This window comes from Danio aesculapii, chromosome 10 (assembly GCF_903798145.1).
Source record: "Danio aesculapii chromosome 10, fDanAes4.1, whole genome shotgun sequence".
Lineage (NCBI taxonomy): Eukaryota > Metazoa > Chordata > Actinopteri > Cypriniformes > Danionidae > Danio > Danio aesculapii.
In genome coordinates, this window is record NC_079444.1 from 38,506,918 (window position 1) to 38,521,907 (window position 14,990).

The 14,990-nt window shown below is 37.5% G+C and overlaps 1 protein-coding gene across 2 annotated transcripts in view; it reads left to right on the forward strand.

The window, feature by feature from the left end:
• dscama (Down syndrome cell adhesion molecule a) overlaps nucleotides 1-14,990 on the forward strand; it is a 227,980-nt gene that overhangs the window by 120,974 nt on the left and 92,016 nt on the right. For both annotated transcript variants that reach the window (XM_056466399.1, XM_056466400.1), the window contains exons 6-9: nucleotides 3,269-3,544; nucleotides 5,433-5,729; nucleotides 9,634-9,909; nucleotides 12,920-13,198. In XM_056466399.1, the coding sequence (XP_056322374.1) occupies nucleotides 3,269-3,544; nucleotides 5,433-5,729; nucleotides 9,634-9,909; nucleotides 12,920-13,198 (1,128 nt within the window). The remainder of the gene's footprint in view (nucleotides 1-3,268; nucleotides 3,545-5,432; nucleotides 5,730-9,633; nucleotides 9,910-12,919; nucleotides 13,199-14,990) is intronic.

Here is a 14,990-nt window from a genome sequence, read left to right on the forward strand (position 1 = left end):
AAGTTATCCATATCCAATCCCATCACTTTCTCAAATCAAAAACTTTCCACTTGATCTACATGTCAATATTTGGGAATCAGTCAGGACTCTCACCTTACTTATTGTGGCCTTGTTCAGAATGTCTATAAAAAACTGAAACAAAAGCTATTTGTTTATAAGAAAATTAGGACAAGAAGGTCGCTGGTTAGAGCCTTGGCAGGGTCAGTTGGCATTTCTGTGTGGAGTTTGCAAGTTCTCCACGTGTTGTGGGGGTTTCCTCTGGGTGCTCCGGTTTCCCCCACAAGTCCAAAGACATGTGGGACAGGTGAATCTATGTAATCTATGTGAATGAGTATCCATGGATGTTTTCCAGTAATGGGTTGCAGCTGGAAGAGCGTCCGCTGCGTAAAACTTATGCTGGATAAGTTAGCGGTTCATTCCGCTGTGGCGACCCCTAATTAATAAAGGGATTAAGCCGAAAAGAAAATGAATGATTGACTGAATGAATGTTTCTGAAAGTTGTCTTCATGCCATAATCTTGTCCACCTCGTCTTACTGTTTGCCTGTTTGGTCACTCACAACAAATAATATCTTGCTAGACAGTACAATAGGCCCTATAAGATCCACAATAGACTTTCTGGATGGACACATCACTGTTGGGCTCTATCACTCTCTAATGCTTTATCATTTCAAAATTACATTATGAACACAGGGACAAAACTGTACCAAGCTGATTTTATGTAGTGTTACCTCAGCAGCTCTTTGAGCTTTGGTACCTAACATCGACTTACATTGGTACCTAACATCTACAACGACTGATCCCTCCACCTGATCTGTAACAAATGGATGTTTGCCGTTATGGGCTTTTAAAACCTTTTAAGGACAGAGATCCATGTAATCACAAAAGCCTGGAATAAGATCCCACAACATCTAAAAACAATACCAACACTGAGACTTTTAAAAATCCCATGCTCATCATTTAATGGTCAACTATCGCTGTAGCCACTGTAGAGATAGTAGCCTGTTTCTCTTTATTTTGTATGTTTGGTGATTGTTTGTACTATTCTCATGAGTCAATGGATGAGATGGTAAGTGTGTCTGTATATTTTTATGTTCTGCAGAGCAGAAAAATGCTGAAAAACAGTACTTCAACTGAAAAATAAATCTTTGCAATCTTATATAAAATAAAATGACTGTACAGTTTAAACATTACATCCTATTATATTGGTAAATTATTACATTGCTGTTGTTTTATCCGATTTGATGTTATATTTTGACACTCCTGGTATTCAGCAATGTTTAAACTTTACTGTAATTTTACTTTTTAGATAAAATTGCAAATAGTATTGTTCATTTGATAAAGCCTTTAATTGTCATTTATAAGGGATTTATAAAACATAAATAGTCCTCACTTTAGATTAGGTCACAAAACTGGATGAAGTTGAGTTAATAACGCATTATATATATATATATATAAATAAACTAAACTAATAAACTGACCAACTAAACTTCTCTGACCACATTTCTAGAACTGCTCGATCTTGCAGATTCGCACTCTATAACATCAGAAAGGTCCGACCCTTCCTATCTGAACATGCAGCTCAACTTATTGTTCAAGCTCTTGTTCTCTCCAAACTGGATTATTGCAACTCTCTACTAGCCGGGCTTCCAGCTAATTCTATCAAACCTCTTCAGCTGCTTCAGAACGCAGCAGCACGAGTGATCTTTGATGAACCCAAAAGAGCACATGTCACTCCGCTACTCACCCGTTTGCACTGGCTGCCAGTTGCTACTCGTATCAAATTCAAAGCTCTGATGTTTGCTTACAAAGCGACCTCTGGCTTAGCTCCTTCTTATCTGCTCTCACTTCTGCAGATTTATTTGCCCTCCAGAAACTTGCATTCTGTGAATGAACGTCGCCTCGTGGTTCCATCCCTAAGAGGCAAGAAATCCCTTTCCCAAACTCTCACATTCAATCTGTCCAGTTGGTGGAATGAACTCCCAAACTGCATCAGAACAGCAAAGTCACTTGCTGTCTTCAAGAAACGACTAAAAACTCAACTATTTAGTCTTCACTTTCCCTCCTAATCTGTAACTGACTCTCTGGCTATACCACTAACTGTACTCTCTCTCTCTCTCCCAAAAAAAAAAAATTATTTTTAATCCTTTGCTTCTTAGACTTTACACACCTGAAACTTGTCTATAGCGCTTGTTCACTGCTGCTCTTATAGTTGTGTAAATTGCTTCCTTGTCCTCATTTGTAAGTCGCTTTGGATAAAAGCGTCGGCTAAATGACTAAATGTAAATGTAAATATATATATAAACATTGATTTCAATAGTTTAATAATCATTTACTCATTCTGACTTGTCTTAAAAACCACCAACTACTCTTAAAAACATATGGTTTGTATATAATGCAATACTTAATTTAGTAATGAAAAATAAATCATTAACAAAGTATGAAAGTACAATTATTAAGCACATTAAAAATGTGGTTGTAAGTCAAGAATACAGCATACAAGCATACAGCAACAATATGCTAATGCTTAGTAAATGATTCATAGTGTGTAGTTATAACAAAGTGTTACCAAATATTCTTCCTCATGAGATGGGGCTGAAAAACATCTAGGGTGGGACTTGATTTTGTCCATTTGAAATTGATTGGTTTGCTATTGGTGGATCTCACATGAGTCCCGCCCTTGTGCCAGTGACCACCAATCAGAGAAGAGTAGAGATGTTTAAGCGTCCTGTGAAGTGCTTTAAAATGTGCGTTTTTATTTGATGTTTCACATAATTTCAACCGAAGCATGATGAGAGGGTGGGGCATAGTGTAGTTCCTCCCCTTAAAAAAACAGCCAATAACATTTTGTTTTATCACCACTCTGCCAGTAAGAGGGGTTGAGCTCGAGCACATAAAATGAGAAGTGTCTTGAAGGGGGCGGGGCATGTCAGATACTAGAGAGCATTTGATTGGTCACGATTTAATGAGAAACTGTAGTATGAGGTGAGAGGAATAAAACCGTTGATCCATTTAGGCAGACTACAAGCTTTACATGTTTAGAACAGTTTTTTATCTCCTAAATGCAAATTTTGTCACTGTTTTGATGCACACTAACATGGATATCCTAAAAACTAACAAAACTGATACTAACATCTAAAAATTATTTTAATTTCATAGGACCTTTAATAGGGAGGGGAAGTTACTTAGGATGCATGAATTATGAAGAACACTCAGTTTTGATTTAACGGGTGTATTTACTATTAATTATGTCTCATTGTGTTGTTCCAGAACCTCTTAAAGCTGTGGTCAGTCCGCGAAAGGTGAAAGGCAGTGTGGGTAGCCAAGTGTCTTTATCCTGCAGCGTTACTGGCTCCGATGAGTTCGAGCTCTCGTGGTACCGAAACGGAGACAAGATCAACACCGGCGCCAACATACGAATGAACGGCATCAATAAGGAAAACCTCGTGATGGACGGCATGGCGAAGAGCGATGGAGGAGTGTACCAATGTTTTTCAAGGAAGGCCAAAATGTCAGCTCAGGATTTCGTTCAAGTCATTTTAGAAGGTCAGAATCGTTTGGCACATTGTGATATCTCAACCCATTTAATCTAAGAAAAAATTATCTTTCAATATTAGAATACGAATTATTTTGTTAGATTCAATTCATTATTTGAATAGTGCTTTTCACAATAATTATAGTTTCAAAGCAGCTTTGCTAAAGGTGCACATTATTGCATTACAATCAAAATCGGAAAAGGTAAGGTTATTACTTAACATAACTTATTTAGTTACTAATAACTTTAATTAACTAGTGACTAATAGTTTTTTTAACAGTTAAAGTTATTAAATTTAACATAACCTGGAGTTATATAGGTGATGTCTTCCCTAACACACTTTAAGCCTTGTTTGATATTATGCTGGTTAAATAAGTTTTTTTTAACCTTATTCTTTCACATAAAAGCAGGCACAGCCATTGGACTCTTATTGGCTTATTGGCATTAATTTTAAAGCGCACAAAACAGCGTGCACTTATATTATTTTTATTTTTAGGTATAGTCATAAACACTTATTTGTAGAGCATGGTTGTTGACCATTTTCTGTCATTTGTTATTCCTAGTAATTTCCCTCTTAGGCAACTGAATTGATAGTTCTACAACAACCGCAGAAAAGATCTTTCTCATTGCAGAATAAGATCAATACCTGATCATAATAGTGACCGGTGGGAAACATGGAGCCAGATCAGTCTCAAAATTAATACATTTACTAAATAAATTTCATACATGCAAAGCACAATTCACACTTACAAAATCCAACTGATAAATTCAAAACCCAATACCTAAATACACAAATCCAGTTCATAATTAAAAATAACAATAAATAAATACACAAATCCAACTGATAAATTCAAAACACAATACCTAAATACACAAATCCAGTTCATAATTAATAAAAAATAACAATAAATAAATACACAAATCCAACTGATAAATTCAAAACACAATACCTAAATACACAAATACAGTTCATAATTAATAAAAAATAACAATAAATAAATACACAAATCCAACTGATAAATTCAAAATAATACCTAAATACACAAATCCAGTTCATAATTAAAAATAATAATATATAAATACAAAAATCCAACAGATAAATTCAAAACACAATACCTAAATACACAAATCCAGTTCATAATTAAAAATAACAATATATAAACACACAAATCCGCAATGACAGCCGCATATTAACATGTCTCTGTAGTGCATATAATCATATCAACAAGACAGAACATGTGCAAAGCAACGGGGATTAAAAGATCTGTTCAGCTCTCTGTGATCATCAAACATCATCAAATGTGATCAAAAATGAATTTTACAAGTTTAAAACGTTTTAAAACAGTGCATGTTTGTAATGAATTACAGCAATTTTCCCGTCTTTACTTTATCACCACAGCCGCATGTCAGTGTGTGAACTTTGTAACAACATTGTGTTTGACTCATCGTTGCAGAAAGGCTTGAATTAACTCCACAACAAATGCATAAAATAATCATTGGGAAAGTTCTTACTGTAGTATTTCTAACATACGTTACGTGAGATCTGCTTCCTTCATGTTGGTCACTGTGCTGTTAACTGACTCAGCCGAGGCGGAGCTTGAAGCACACTCTGACAGGCACGTGGGAACAGTGGGCGGGGAAAACTAGCATTAAAGGCACAGGCAACAAAAACAGCTACATTGTGTTCAGAGCAGAAAATCCCAACATTCTGAAAGGTATAATAAATAATCTGATGGGTGTTTTGAGCTGAAACTTTACAGACACATTCTGGAGACAGAACAGACTCATCTTAAATCTTAAAAAAGGGTTAAAACAGGTGCCCTTTAAAAACTATTTTGAATGTAAATGGGAACCAAAAGTAAATGGGTTAACATGTAATACAATCCTCTCTTTCTGCAGATGGAACGCCGAAGATCTTGTCCGCCTTCAGTGAGAAAGTTGTGGGCCCGAATGACTTTGTCTCGTTGACGTGTCATGTAAAGGGAACTCCGCAGCCGGCCATCACCTGGACGCTGGACGATGAGGTTGTGGCCAAAGACAGTCGTCATCGTATCGTTCACAGCATAACTGCAGAGGGGAACGTGGTCAGCTACCTGAACATCTCCCACATCCAGGTCCGGGACAGCGGGGTCTATCGATGCACATGCAATAACTCGGCGGGGACGGTCTCCTACCAGGCTCGAATAAACGTAAGAGGTGCTTGTCAGATCGGCTCCTCCAAAACACACACATGTATTTCATTCTGCTCATCACAAGTTCATGCGTGAGACGAGGGCCTGACTAACATCGTTTTGTTGAACTATATATTGTTTCAGTTGCTTTTTTTGGGTCAGAGTCACTCTTTCGTTTGGCTTAGTATGTATTTGTTAGGGATGCACCGATCCCGATACTTCGGGATCGGATATCGGTTCGATACCACATATTTTTTTCTGGATCAGGTATTAGCCAGCTGGTACTGATCCAAATCTTGCGCGTGAGTTATATTCTGTGTACTTTATAAGCCAACAAAAGCTATGAAGGTAGCCTATTATACGAGCCTAGAAAGTTGTCATGTAGGCCTACTATATCCCAAATGTTCTGAAGCCATTCTGTAGTTTAATGTGACGCACAGATGGATATTCACGTGGTTGAATCCATGTTCAGTTCAGCGCTTCCTGCCGCTGCGCATGTCAATTATTCTCTATTCATTCCCAATTCAAACTGCGTGACGCGTTCATGACAACATGAAAAACCTTCTTCGAGACTATTTGTTCCTGTTAATATAAATAATCAGTGGAGAAATGCATTTGGTTTTGCATTAAATGGGTTAATTTGAGCTGCAACACGGAGTTCACTGCTGTTTCTAAATCATGTTGCGCTGTGTCTGTTAGATAAGCAGATCGCATTCACAACACTGGAGTAGAGAGAGTTAATACCTTCACACACAAATAGGCCTACCTGAAACTTTAAATAAACAAAGGCTCAAAAATACATTGGACAGATTCTCAATGCACTTTTTCCTACTTTTTCCTGTTTATAGTTAGATTGTGCCGTCTGTCATAAACAGCAAGCCTATTGGTCTGTTATTTTTACTAAAGACTGTATATTATTTGTGTTTAGCACCGGACCTATAGAACCTGTATTATGCTTAGAAAAAAAAGACACAGTATCAGGATTGGATCTGTATCAGTTGATATTCAGAATTTTGGTATCGAGATCGGATCTGTTTTAAAAAAATGGTATCGGTGCATCCCTGTTATTTGTTTTCCCCTGTGTTTCCCAAAACTTATTTTATAGAGCTGTAGCAAAAATTATAGTTTGAGACATTGATTTTGCATTGCTTCTGAGATTAGTTACAGCAGATGACACTCCAAGCTATTTTTTTAAGAGAAGATGGCGCTCTAGTATAGTTTTTAAGAGCAGATGATGCTCTAGGCTAGTTTTTACAGCAGATGATGCTCTAGGCTAGTTTTTAACAGCAGATGGAGCTCTAGTGTAGTTTTTAACAGCAGATGGAGCTCTAGGCTAGTTTTTAACAGCAGATGGCGCTCTAGACAATTTTTTTTAAACAGCAGATGGTGCTCTACGATAGTTTTTAACAACAGATGGCTCTCTAAGCTAGTTTTTATCAAAAGACGGCTCTCTAAGCTAGTTTTTAACAACAGACGGCTCTCTACGCTAGATTTTAACAGCAGATGGTGCTCTAGGCAAGTTTTTAACAGCAGACAGTGCTCTATGCTAGTTTTTAACAGCAGATGGGGCTCTAGGCTAGTTTTTAACAGCAGATAGTGCTCTAGGCGAGTTTTTAACAGCAGACAGTGCTCTATGCTAGTTTTTAACAGCAGATGGGGCTCTAGGCTAGTTTTTAACAGCAGATAGTGCTCTAGGCGATTTTTTAACAGCAGACAGTGCTCTATGCTAGTTTTTAACAGCAGATGGGGCTCTAGGCTAGTTTTTAACAGCAGATGGGGCTTTAGGCTAGTTTTTAACAGCAGATAGCGCTCTAGGTGAGTTTTTAATAGCAGACAGTGCTCAATGCTAGTTTTTAACAGCAGATGGGGCTCTGGGCTAGTTTTTTACAATAGATGGCGCTCTAGGCTAGTTTTTAACAGCAGATGGGGCTCTGGGCTAGTTTTTAACAACAGATGGCTCTCTAGGCTAGTTTTTAAACAGCAGATGGTGCTCTATGTTAGTTTTTAACAGCAGATGGCGCTCTAGGCTAGTTTTTAACAGCAGATTGCTCTCTAGCATACTTTTTTACAGCAGACGGTGCTCTATGCTAGTTTTAAACAGCAGACGAAGCTCTAGGCTAGTTTTTAACAATAAACATCTCTCTAGGCTAAGTTTAAGCAACAAGCGATGCTCTTGGCTAGCTTTTAACAGCAAGCAACACTCTAGGCTAGTTTTTTAAAGCAGGTGGCACTCTATGCTAGTTTTTAAACAGCCAACAACACTATAGACTAGTTTTCAAACCAGAGAGCACACTAGGTTAGTGTTTTTAAAACAGCCGACAACACTCTAGGCTAGTTTTTAAACCAGATGGCGCACTAGGTTCGTTTTTTAACAGCCGACAACACTCTAGGCTAGTTTTTAACAGCAGATGGCGCTCTAGGCTAGTTTTTAACAGCAGACGATGCTCCAGGCTAGTGTTTAGCAGCAGATGGCACTCTAGACTAGTTTATAAGACTAGATGACATTCTAGGCTGGATTCTAACAGCAGACGATGCTCTAGGCTAGTTTTTAGCAGCAGATGACTTTAGGCTAGTTTTTGACTACAAAAGATGCTCTAGGCAAGTTTTGAGCAACAAAAGAAGCTCTAGGCTAGATTTTTGTCAGCAGTGGGCACTCTAGGCTATTTTTTTTTACAGCCGATGGCGCTCTAGGATAGTTTTTAAATACCAGACGGCACTCTATGCTATTTTTTTTACAACAGATGGCGCTCTTGGGTAGTTTTTACATACCGGACAGCACTCTAGGCTATTTTTTTACAGCAGATGGCGCTCTTGGGTAGCTTTTACATACCGGACGGCACTCTAGGCAATTTTTTTACAGCAGATGGCGCTCTTGGGTAGTTTTTAAAAACCAGACGGCGCTCTTGGGTAGTTTTTAAAAACCAGACGGCACTCTAGGCTATTTTTTACAGCAGATGGCGCTCTAGGATAGTTTTTAAATACCAGATGGCACTCTAGGCTAATTTTAAACAGCAGGCAGTGCTCTAGGCTAGTTGTTTTAATAGCAGACAGCGCTCTAAGCTAGTTTTTAATACTAGATGGCGCTCTAGGCTAAGTTTAAACTTAGGTTAGTTTTTTTAACACTAGACAGCACTCTAGGCTAGTTATGCTTTACAAACAGCTGTACTCTGCTTGCATCCTATTTCTTACAAATATCTCTTGAACCTAAAATAATCATTGTTAAAGTTAGGAAAGGTTTAGGAAAGAAGCTAGGGATTCTCAACCGGTAAGCAACTAATGGGCCTCAATGGGCAGCGAGATAGCTTAAAGTTAATGTAAATATTATCCTAAAATTGTTTGATTTCATTGTAAATAATGGATATAAATAATGTAAATACAAGACACTCATCTCATTGGCACATAGGCAGTCTGTGGTTCCTTATACACACTTATGCACAAGAGCAGTGATTTAACAAAAGTTGTCCACTTCACACGCTACTGCATTAACAACAGATGGATGGACCTTCGGTGCTAGCAAGAAATTTCAGTTTTGCAGCTTCTTGGTTCTTAAATTTAATGCTCAATTAATACTTTTCTGTTGTTTTAGGAAAAGGTTGAGCTTAAAGGGATAAACAATTCCAATTAACTCACTATTTACTTACCCTGAAGTGGTTCTAAACCGTATGAGTTTCCTTCTTCTGCTTAATATTTGGATATTTTAAAGAAATCTGGAATCCTGTATCCATTGACTTTCATAGTATTTGTTTTACCTACAAGAGGAGAGTGTAATCTTGTTTTTGGGGTTGTCTGCTTTTTTTCCTTCGATGTTAGAAAGGCCCTCATCCATGAACCATAAATGTACGTTTTTTATTTTCTTTGCTACATTTTCTGCAAATTTGACTTCCATTGTGATGTCAATGTTGTTTTAAAGAGAAGTGTTTCTGTTTAAGGTTCCGCCGACATACGACCAATGAAAAACCTCACAGCCATAGCTGGGCGGGACATGTACATTCACTGCCACGTTATTGGTTACCCATATTACTCCATCAAATGGTTCAAAAACTCCAACCTCCTCCCTTTCAATGACCGTCAGCGAGCATTTGAGAACAATGGCACGCTGAAGCTGCTGAACGTCCAGAAGGAGCTGGATGAGGGCGAGTACAGCTGCCATGTGCTTGTGCAGCCTCAACTCTTCAAGAACCAGAGCGTCCATGTCACGGTCAAAGGTACACTGAGTAAAATAATCACATTAAGCCTTGTATTATGTTTATGGGGGACATTTTGCTGTTTCATGTCATGTTGGCCCAAGTTAGTTTAAATGCAGTTCACCAAATTAAAAAAATGCTCAATTTCTATTACGAGAACAAAACTTTGCAGTTGCTTTAAATTTTTTTACACTTATTTTTAAAGTAATTCATTCATTCATTTTCTTTTCGGCTTAGTCCCTTTATTAATCTGGGGTTGCCACAGCGGAATGAACTGCACATGTTTTTTGCAGAAGATGCCCTTCCAGCTGCAACCCAACACTGGGAAACATCAGTACACCCTCATTCACACACATACACTACGAACAATTTTAGCATGCCCAATTCACCTGAACCGCATGTGTTTGGACTGTGGGGTAAACCGGAACCCCTAGAGGAAACCCACACAAACATGGGGAGAACGTGCAAACTCCACACAGAAATGCCAACTGACCCAGCCGAGGCTCAAACCAGCAACTTTCTTACTGTGAGGCGATCATACTACCCACTGTGCCATCGTGATGCAGTTTTAAAGAAATATAACCCTTTTTTAATTGTACGCTTTTATTGTTCTGGATGATTTTGAATGTATGGGATTTAGTTATTTTCCACATTTACTCAATAATTAGAAGTTATTGATGTAGTATTCAATTCACCTTTATTTGTGTAGCGCTTTTACAATGTAGCTTCACATAGAAGATCTTAGTAAATTGAAGTTCAGTTTGTAGTGTTTAAGTTCAGTTTAGCTCAGTTCAGTGTGGTTTAATAATCACTACTGAGAGTCCAAACACTGAAGAGCAAATCCATCGACACGCAGCTCTACAGATCCCGAACCATGCAAGCTAGTGGCAACAGAGGGAAAACTTCACCAATTGGCGAAAGTGAATAATTAAAAAACCTAGAGAGAAACCAGTATGTAGTTGTAACAACAACAACAACAACAAAAACATTAAGTTATTTTAACAATTACCTGGAATTGGAAAATTTAATGACGCTTTTGAATTACAAAAAAAGGAAAAAAATATTTTTAAACAGTACTTAAACACTTAGTACTTATTTTTAACAGTATTTAAATGTTTGTGTCGTTTCGTATTCAAACATAGAAATATATTATGTAATCAAAAATTATTTAAAAAAGTATATATTTTAAATAAATATTATGAAATAATTTTTTATTGTTTACTCTCTGTACAGACATACATACACTACCTGACAAAAGTCTTGTCGTCGATCTCAGTTGTAAGAGCAACAAATAATAATAATAACTTGACCTCTAGTTGATCATTTGGAAAAGTGGCAGAAGGTCGATTTTTCTGATGAATCATCTGTTGAACTGCATCCCAATCATCACAAATACTGCAGAAGACCTATTGGCACCCGCATGGGCCCAAGATTCTCATAGAAATCAGTCAAGTTTGGTGAAGGAATAATTATGGTTTGGGGTTACATTCAGGATGGGGGTGTGCGAGAGATCTGCAGTGGATGGCAACATCAACAGCCTGAGGTATCAAGACATTTGTGCTGCCCATTATATTACAAACCACAGGAGAGGGCAAATTCTTCAGCAGGATAGCGCTCCTTCTCAAACTTCAGCCTCCACATCAAATTAGCCAGCCCAGTCACCAGACATGAACATTATTGAGCATGTCTGGGGTAAGATGAAGGAGAAGGCATTGAAGATGAACCCAAAGAATCTTGAAGAACTCTGGGAGTCCTACAAGAACGCTTTCTTTGTCATTCCAGATGACTTTATTAATAAGTGATTTGAGTCATTGCAGAGATGTATCGCTGCAGTCCTCCAAGCTTATGGGAGTCATACACAATATTTATTCTTTTTCCAATGCATCATGACTTTATATTCTATACTGGACATTATTTCTGACTTTTGTCAGAAAAAAATCATCATACTCTGGAAATCGATACGTTTTCTCACATTACACTGTATTTTCAGGTGACCTTAGGGATAAAGTTATAGAAAGGCACAGGTTAGGAGAAGGCTACAAAAACATTTCAAAGGAACGGAATGTTTTCAAATAATTATTTCAATTATTATTAAAATTATTTCAAAAGTATATTATGATTTTTATTAGGCATTATAATTTTAATAATAATAATAATAAAATAAGAAGAAGAAGTAGAAGAAGAAGAAGAAGAAGTCCTTACATTTACATAGCACTTTTCTGGACACTCACAGCGCTTTACACATTGGGGGAATCTCCTTATCCACCACCAAAATATTCAAATTATATATATAATTTGAATATTTTAATGACAAAAAGAAAAGTTTATTTGTATAGTGAAGTTTTATTCACACATTTTATTCAGGCAGAGAATAAAAGTTTGATTTTGGGATTTAAGAATTTATATTGATTCATTAATAAGAAGATGGGGCTTCACTGAGGCGCAGTGGGTAGCACGTTCGCCTCACAGCGAGAAGGTCGCTGGTTTGAGCCTCGGCTGGGTCAGTTGTCGTTTCTGTGTGGAGTTTGCATGTTCTCCCCGTGTTCGCATGGGTTTCCTGCGGGTGCTCCGGTTTCCCCTACCTTCCAAAGACAAAGGTGAAATGGGTAGACTAAATTGTCCGTAGTGTATGAGTGTGTGTGTGTGAATGGGTGTGTATGGATGTTTCCCAGAGATGGGTTGCGACTGGAAGGGCATCTGCTGCGTAAAACATATGCTGGACAAGTTGGCGGTTCATTTCGCTGTAGCGACCCCGGATTAATAAAGGGACTAAGCTGACAAGTAAATGAATGAATGAATAATGTGCAGATATATTAATATGAAGACGCGTTTAATGATGTGCTGCATGTGCAGTGGTTAAAACTAGTATTAATTTTGTACACATGGAACCAAAAGATCGAAACTAGAAATTTTAAATGCATATACCAAATTAACCAGTGTTTTGGGCAAAATTTACCCGCAACATAATATGATGTTTAACACGTCCTGTTGATTTGTATTAAGATTATCTACCAATACTGTTTGTCCTCAGTGCCTCCCTTCATCCAGCCTTTTGAGTTTCCTCGTTACTCCATCGGCCACCGCGTGTTTGTGCCATGTGTTGTCCGATCCGGTGACCTTCCCATCTCCATTACCTGGGAAAAAGACGGGAAGTCCATCAACGCCAGCCTGGGAGTGACCATCGACAACATCGACTTCACCAGTTCCCTTCGCATCTCCAACCTTCAGCGCGTCCACAACGGCACCTACACCTGCATCGCCCAGAATGACGCCGCCGTGGTCAAATACCAGAGCCAGCTCATCGTCAGAGGTAATACCAGTGTTCAGTAATGTTTGGCTTTATCAGAATTTAAGGAATTCCGATTACAATTTTGATTCCGCTTATCGATTTTTTGATCCTTAGCGATGAAGTCGCGCCCAATGAAGTAAATAAAGAAAAAGCCCGCCGTATCCGTATGCCGCCTGGTTTTTAGTTTCAGTTTCGATTCCGCTTATCGAGGGTGATTCTTAGCGATTTTCAGATTCGATCCCAATGTAGTAAATAAAGAAAAAGCTTGCTGTATCTGCATCTTGCCTGGTTTTTGTTCTAATTTCGATTCTGCTTATTGATTTTGATTCTTAGCGATTTCCAGATTCGATCCCAATGAAGTAAATAAAAAAAGGCCTGCCGTATCCATATCCCGTCTGGTTTTTAGTTCCACATTTGATTACGCTTATTGATTTTGATTCTTAGTGATTTCCAGATTCGATCCCAATGAAGTAAATAAAAAAAGGCCTGCCGTATCCATATCCCGTCTGGTTTTTAGTTCCACATTTGATTACGCTTATTGATTTTGATTCTTAGTGATTTCCAGATTCGATCACAATAAAGTAAATAAAGAAAAAACCACCATATCCATATCCCGCCTGGTTTTTGTTTCAAATTCGATTCTGTTTATCAATTTTGATTCTGAGCAATTTCCAGATTAAGATTTAATCCCAATAAAGTGAATAGAGAAAACACCCACCATATCCATGTACCACCTGGATTTTAGTTCCAGTTTTGATTCTGCTTATCGATTTTGATTCTTAGCAATTTCCAGATTAAGATTTGATCTCAATGAAGTAAATAAAGAAAAAGTCCGCCGTATCCGTATGCCGCCTGGTTTTTAGTTCCAGTTCCGATTCCGCTTATCGATTTTGATTCTTAGCGATTTCCAGGTTCGATCCTAATGTAGTAAATAAATAAAAAGCCCACCGTATGCGTATCCCGTCTGGTTTTTAGTTGAAGTCTAAATTCTGCTTATTGATTTTGATTCTTATTGATTTCCAGACTTAGATTCAATCCTAATCCTAATGAGGTAAATAAAGAAAAAGCCCACCATATCAGTATCCCGCCTGGTTTTTAGTTCCAGTTTCGATTCTGCTTATCAATTTTGATTCTTATTGATTACCAGATTTAGATTTAATCCTAATGAGGTAAATAAAGAAAAAGCCCACCATATCAGTATCCCGCCTGGTTTTTAGTTCCAGTTTTGAAACTGCTTATTGATTTTGATTCTTAGCGATTTTCAAATTCGATCCTAATGAAGGAAATAAAGAAAAAGCCCACCATATCCATATCCCGCCTGGTTTTTTGTTCCAATTTCGACTCTGGTTATTGATTTTGATTCTTAGCAATTTTCAGATTCAATCCCAATGTAGTAAATAAAGAAAACGCCTACTATATCCATATTCCGCCTGGTTTTTACTTCCAGTTTCGATTTCGCTTATCGATTTTGATTCTTATCGATGCCCATGTAGAAAAATCTGCGCACACAGAAATGTGCAGATTTTCACAGTTTTTTTGCCTATCATTTGAGTGTATTTATTTACATATGTAAATGGGTGTAAACATTTATATTCTTATATTAATTTCAGTAATATTATTGATTAATAAATGTTAATAAATGTTTATGTGATTAATTTACAAAACAGTCTGTAAAGTAATTTTTTTTGTCTTTTAGTATATATATTATATGAGAAACTTATATAACACAAGTGGTTCTCATTGGATTTGCATTGTAAAAGAATAAATCCTGGATAAGTTTCAAGATTTTAGTTACTATACTTCCAAAATCATT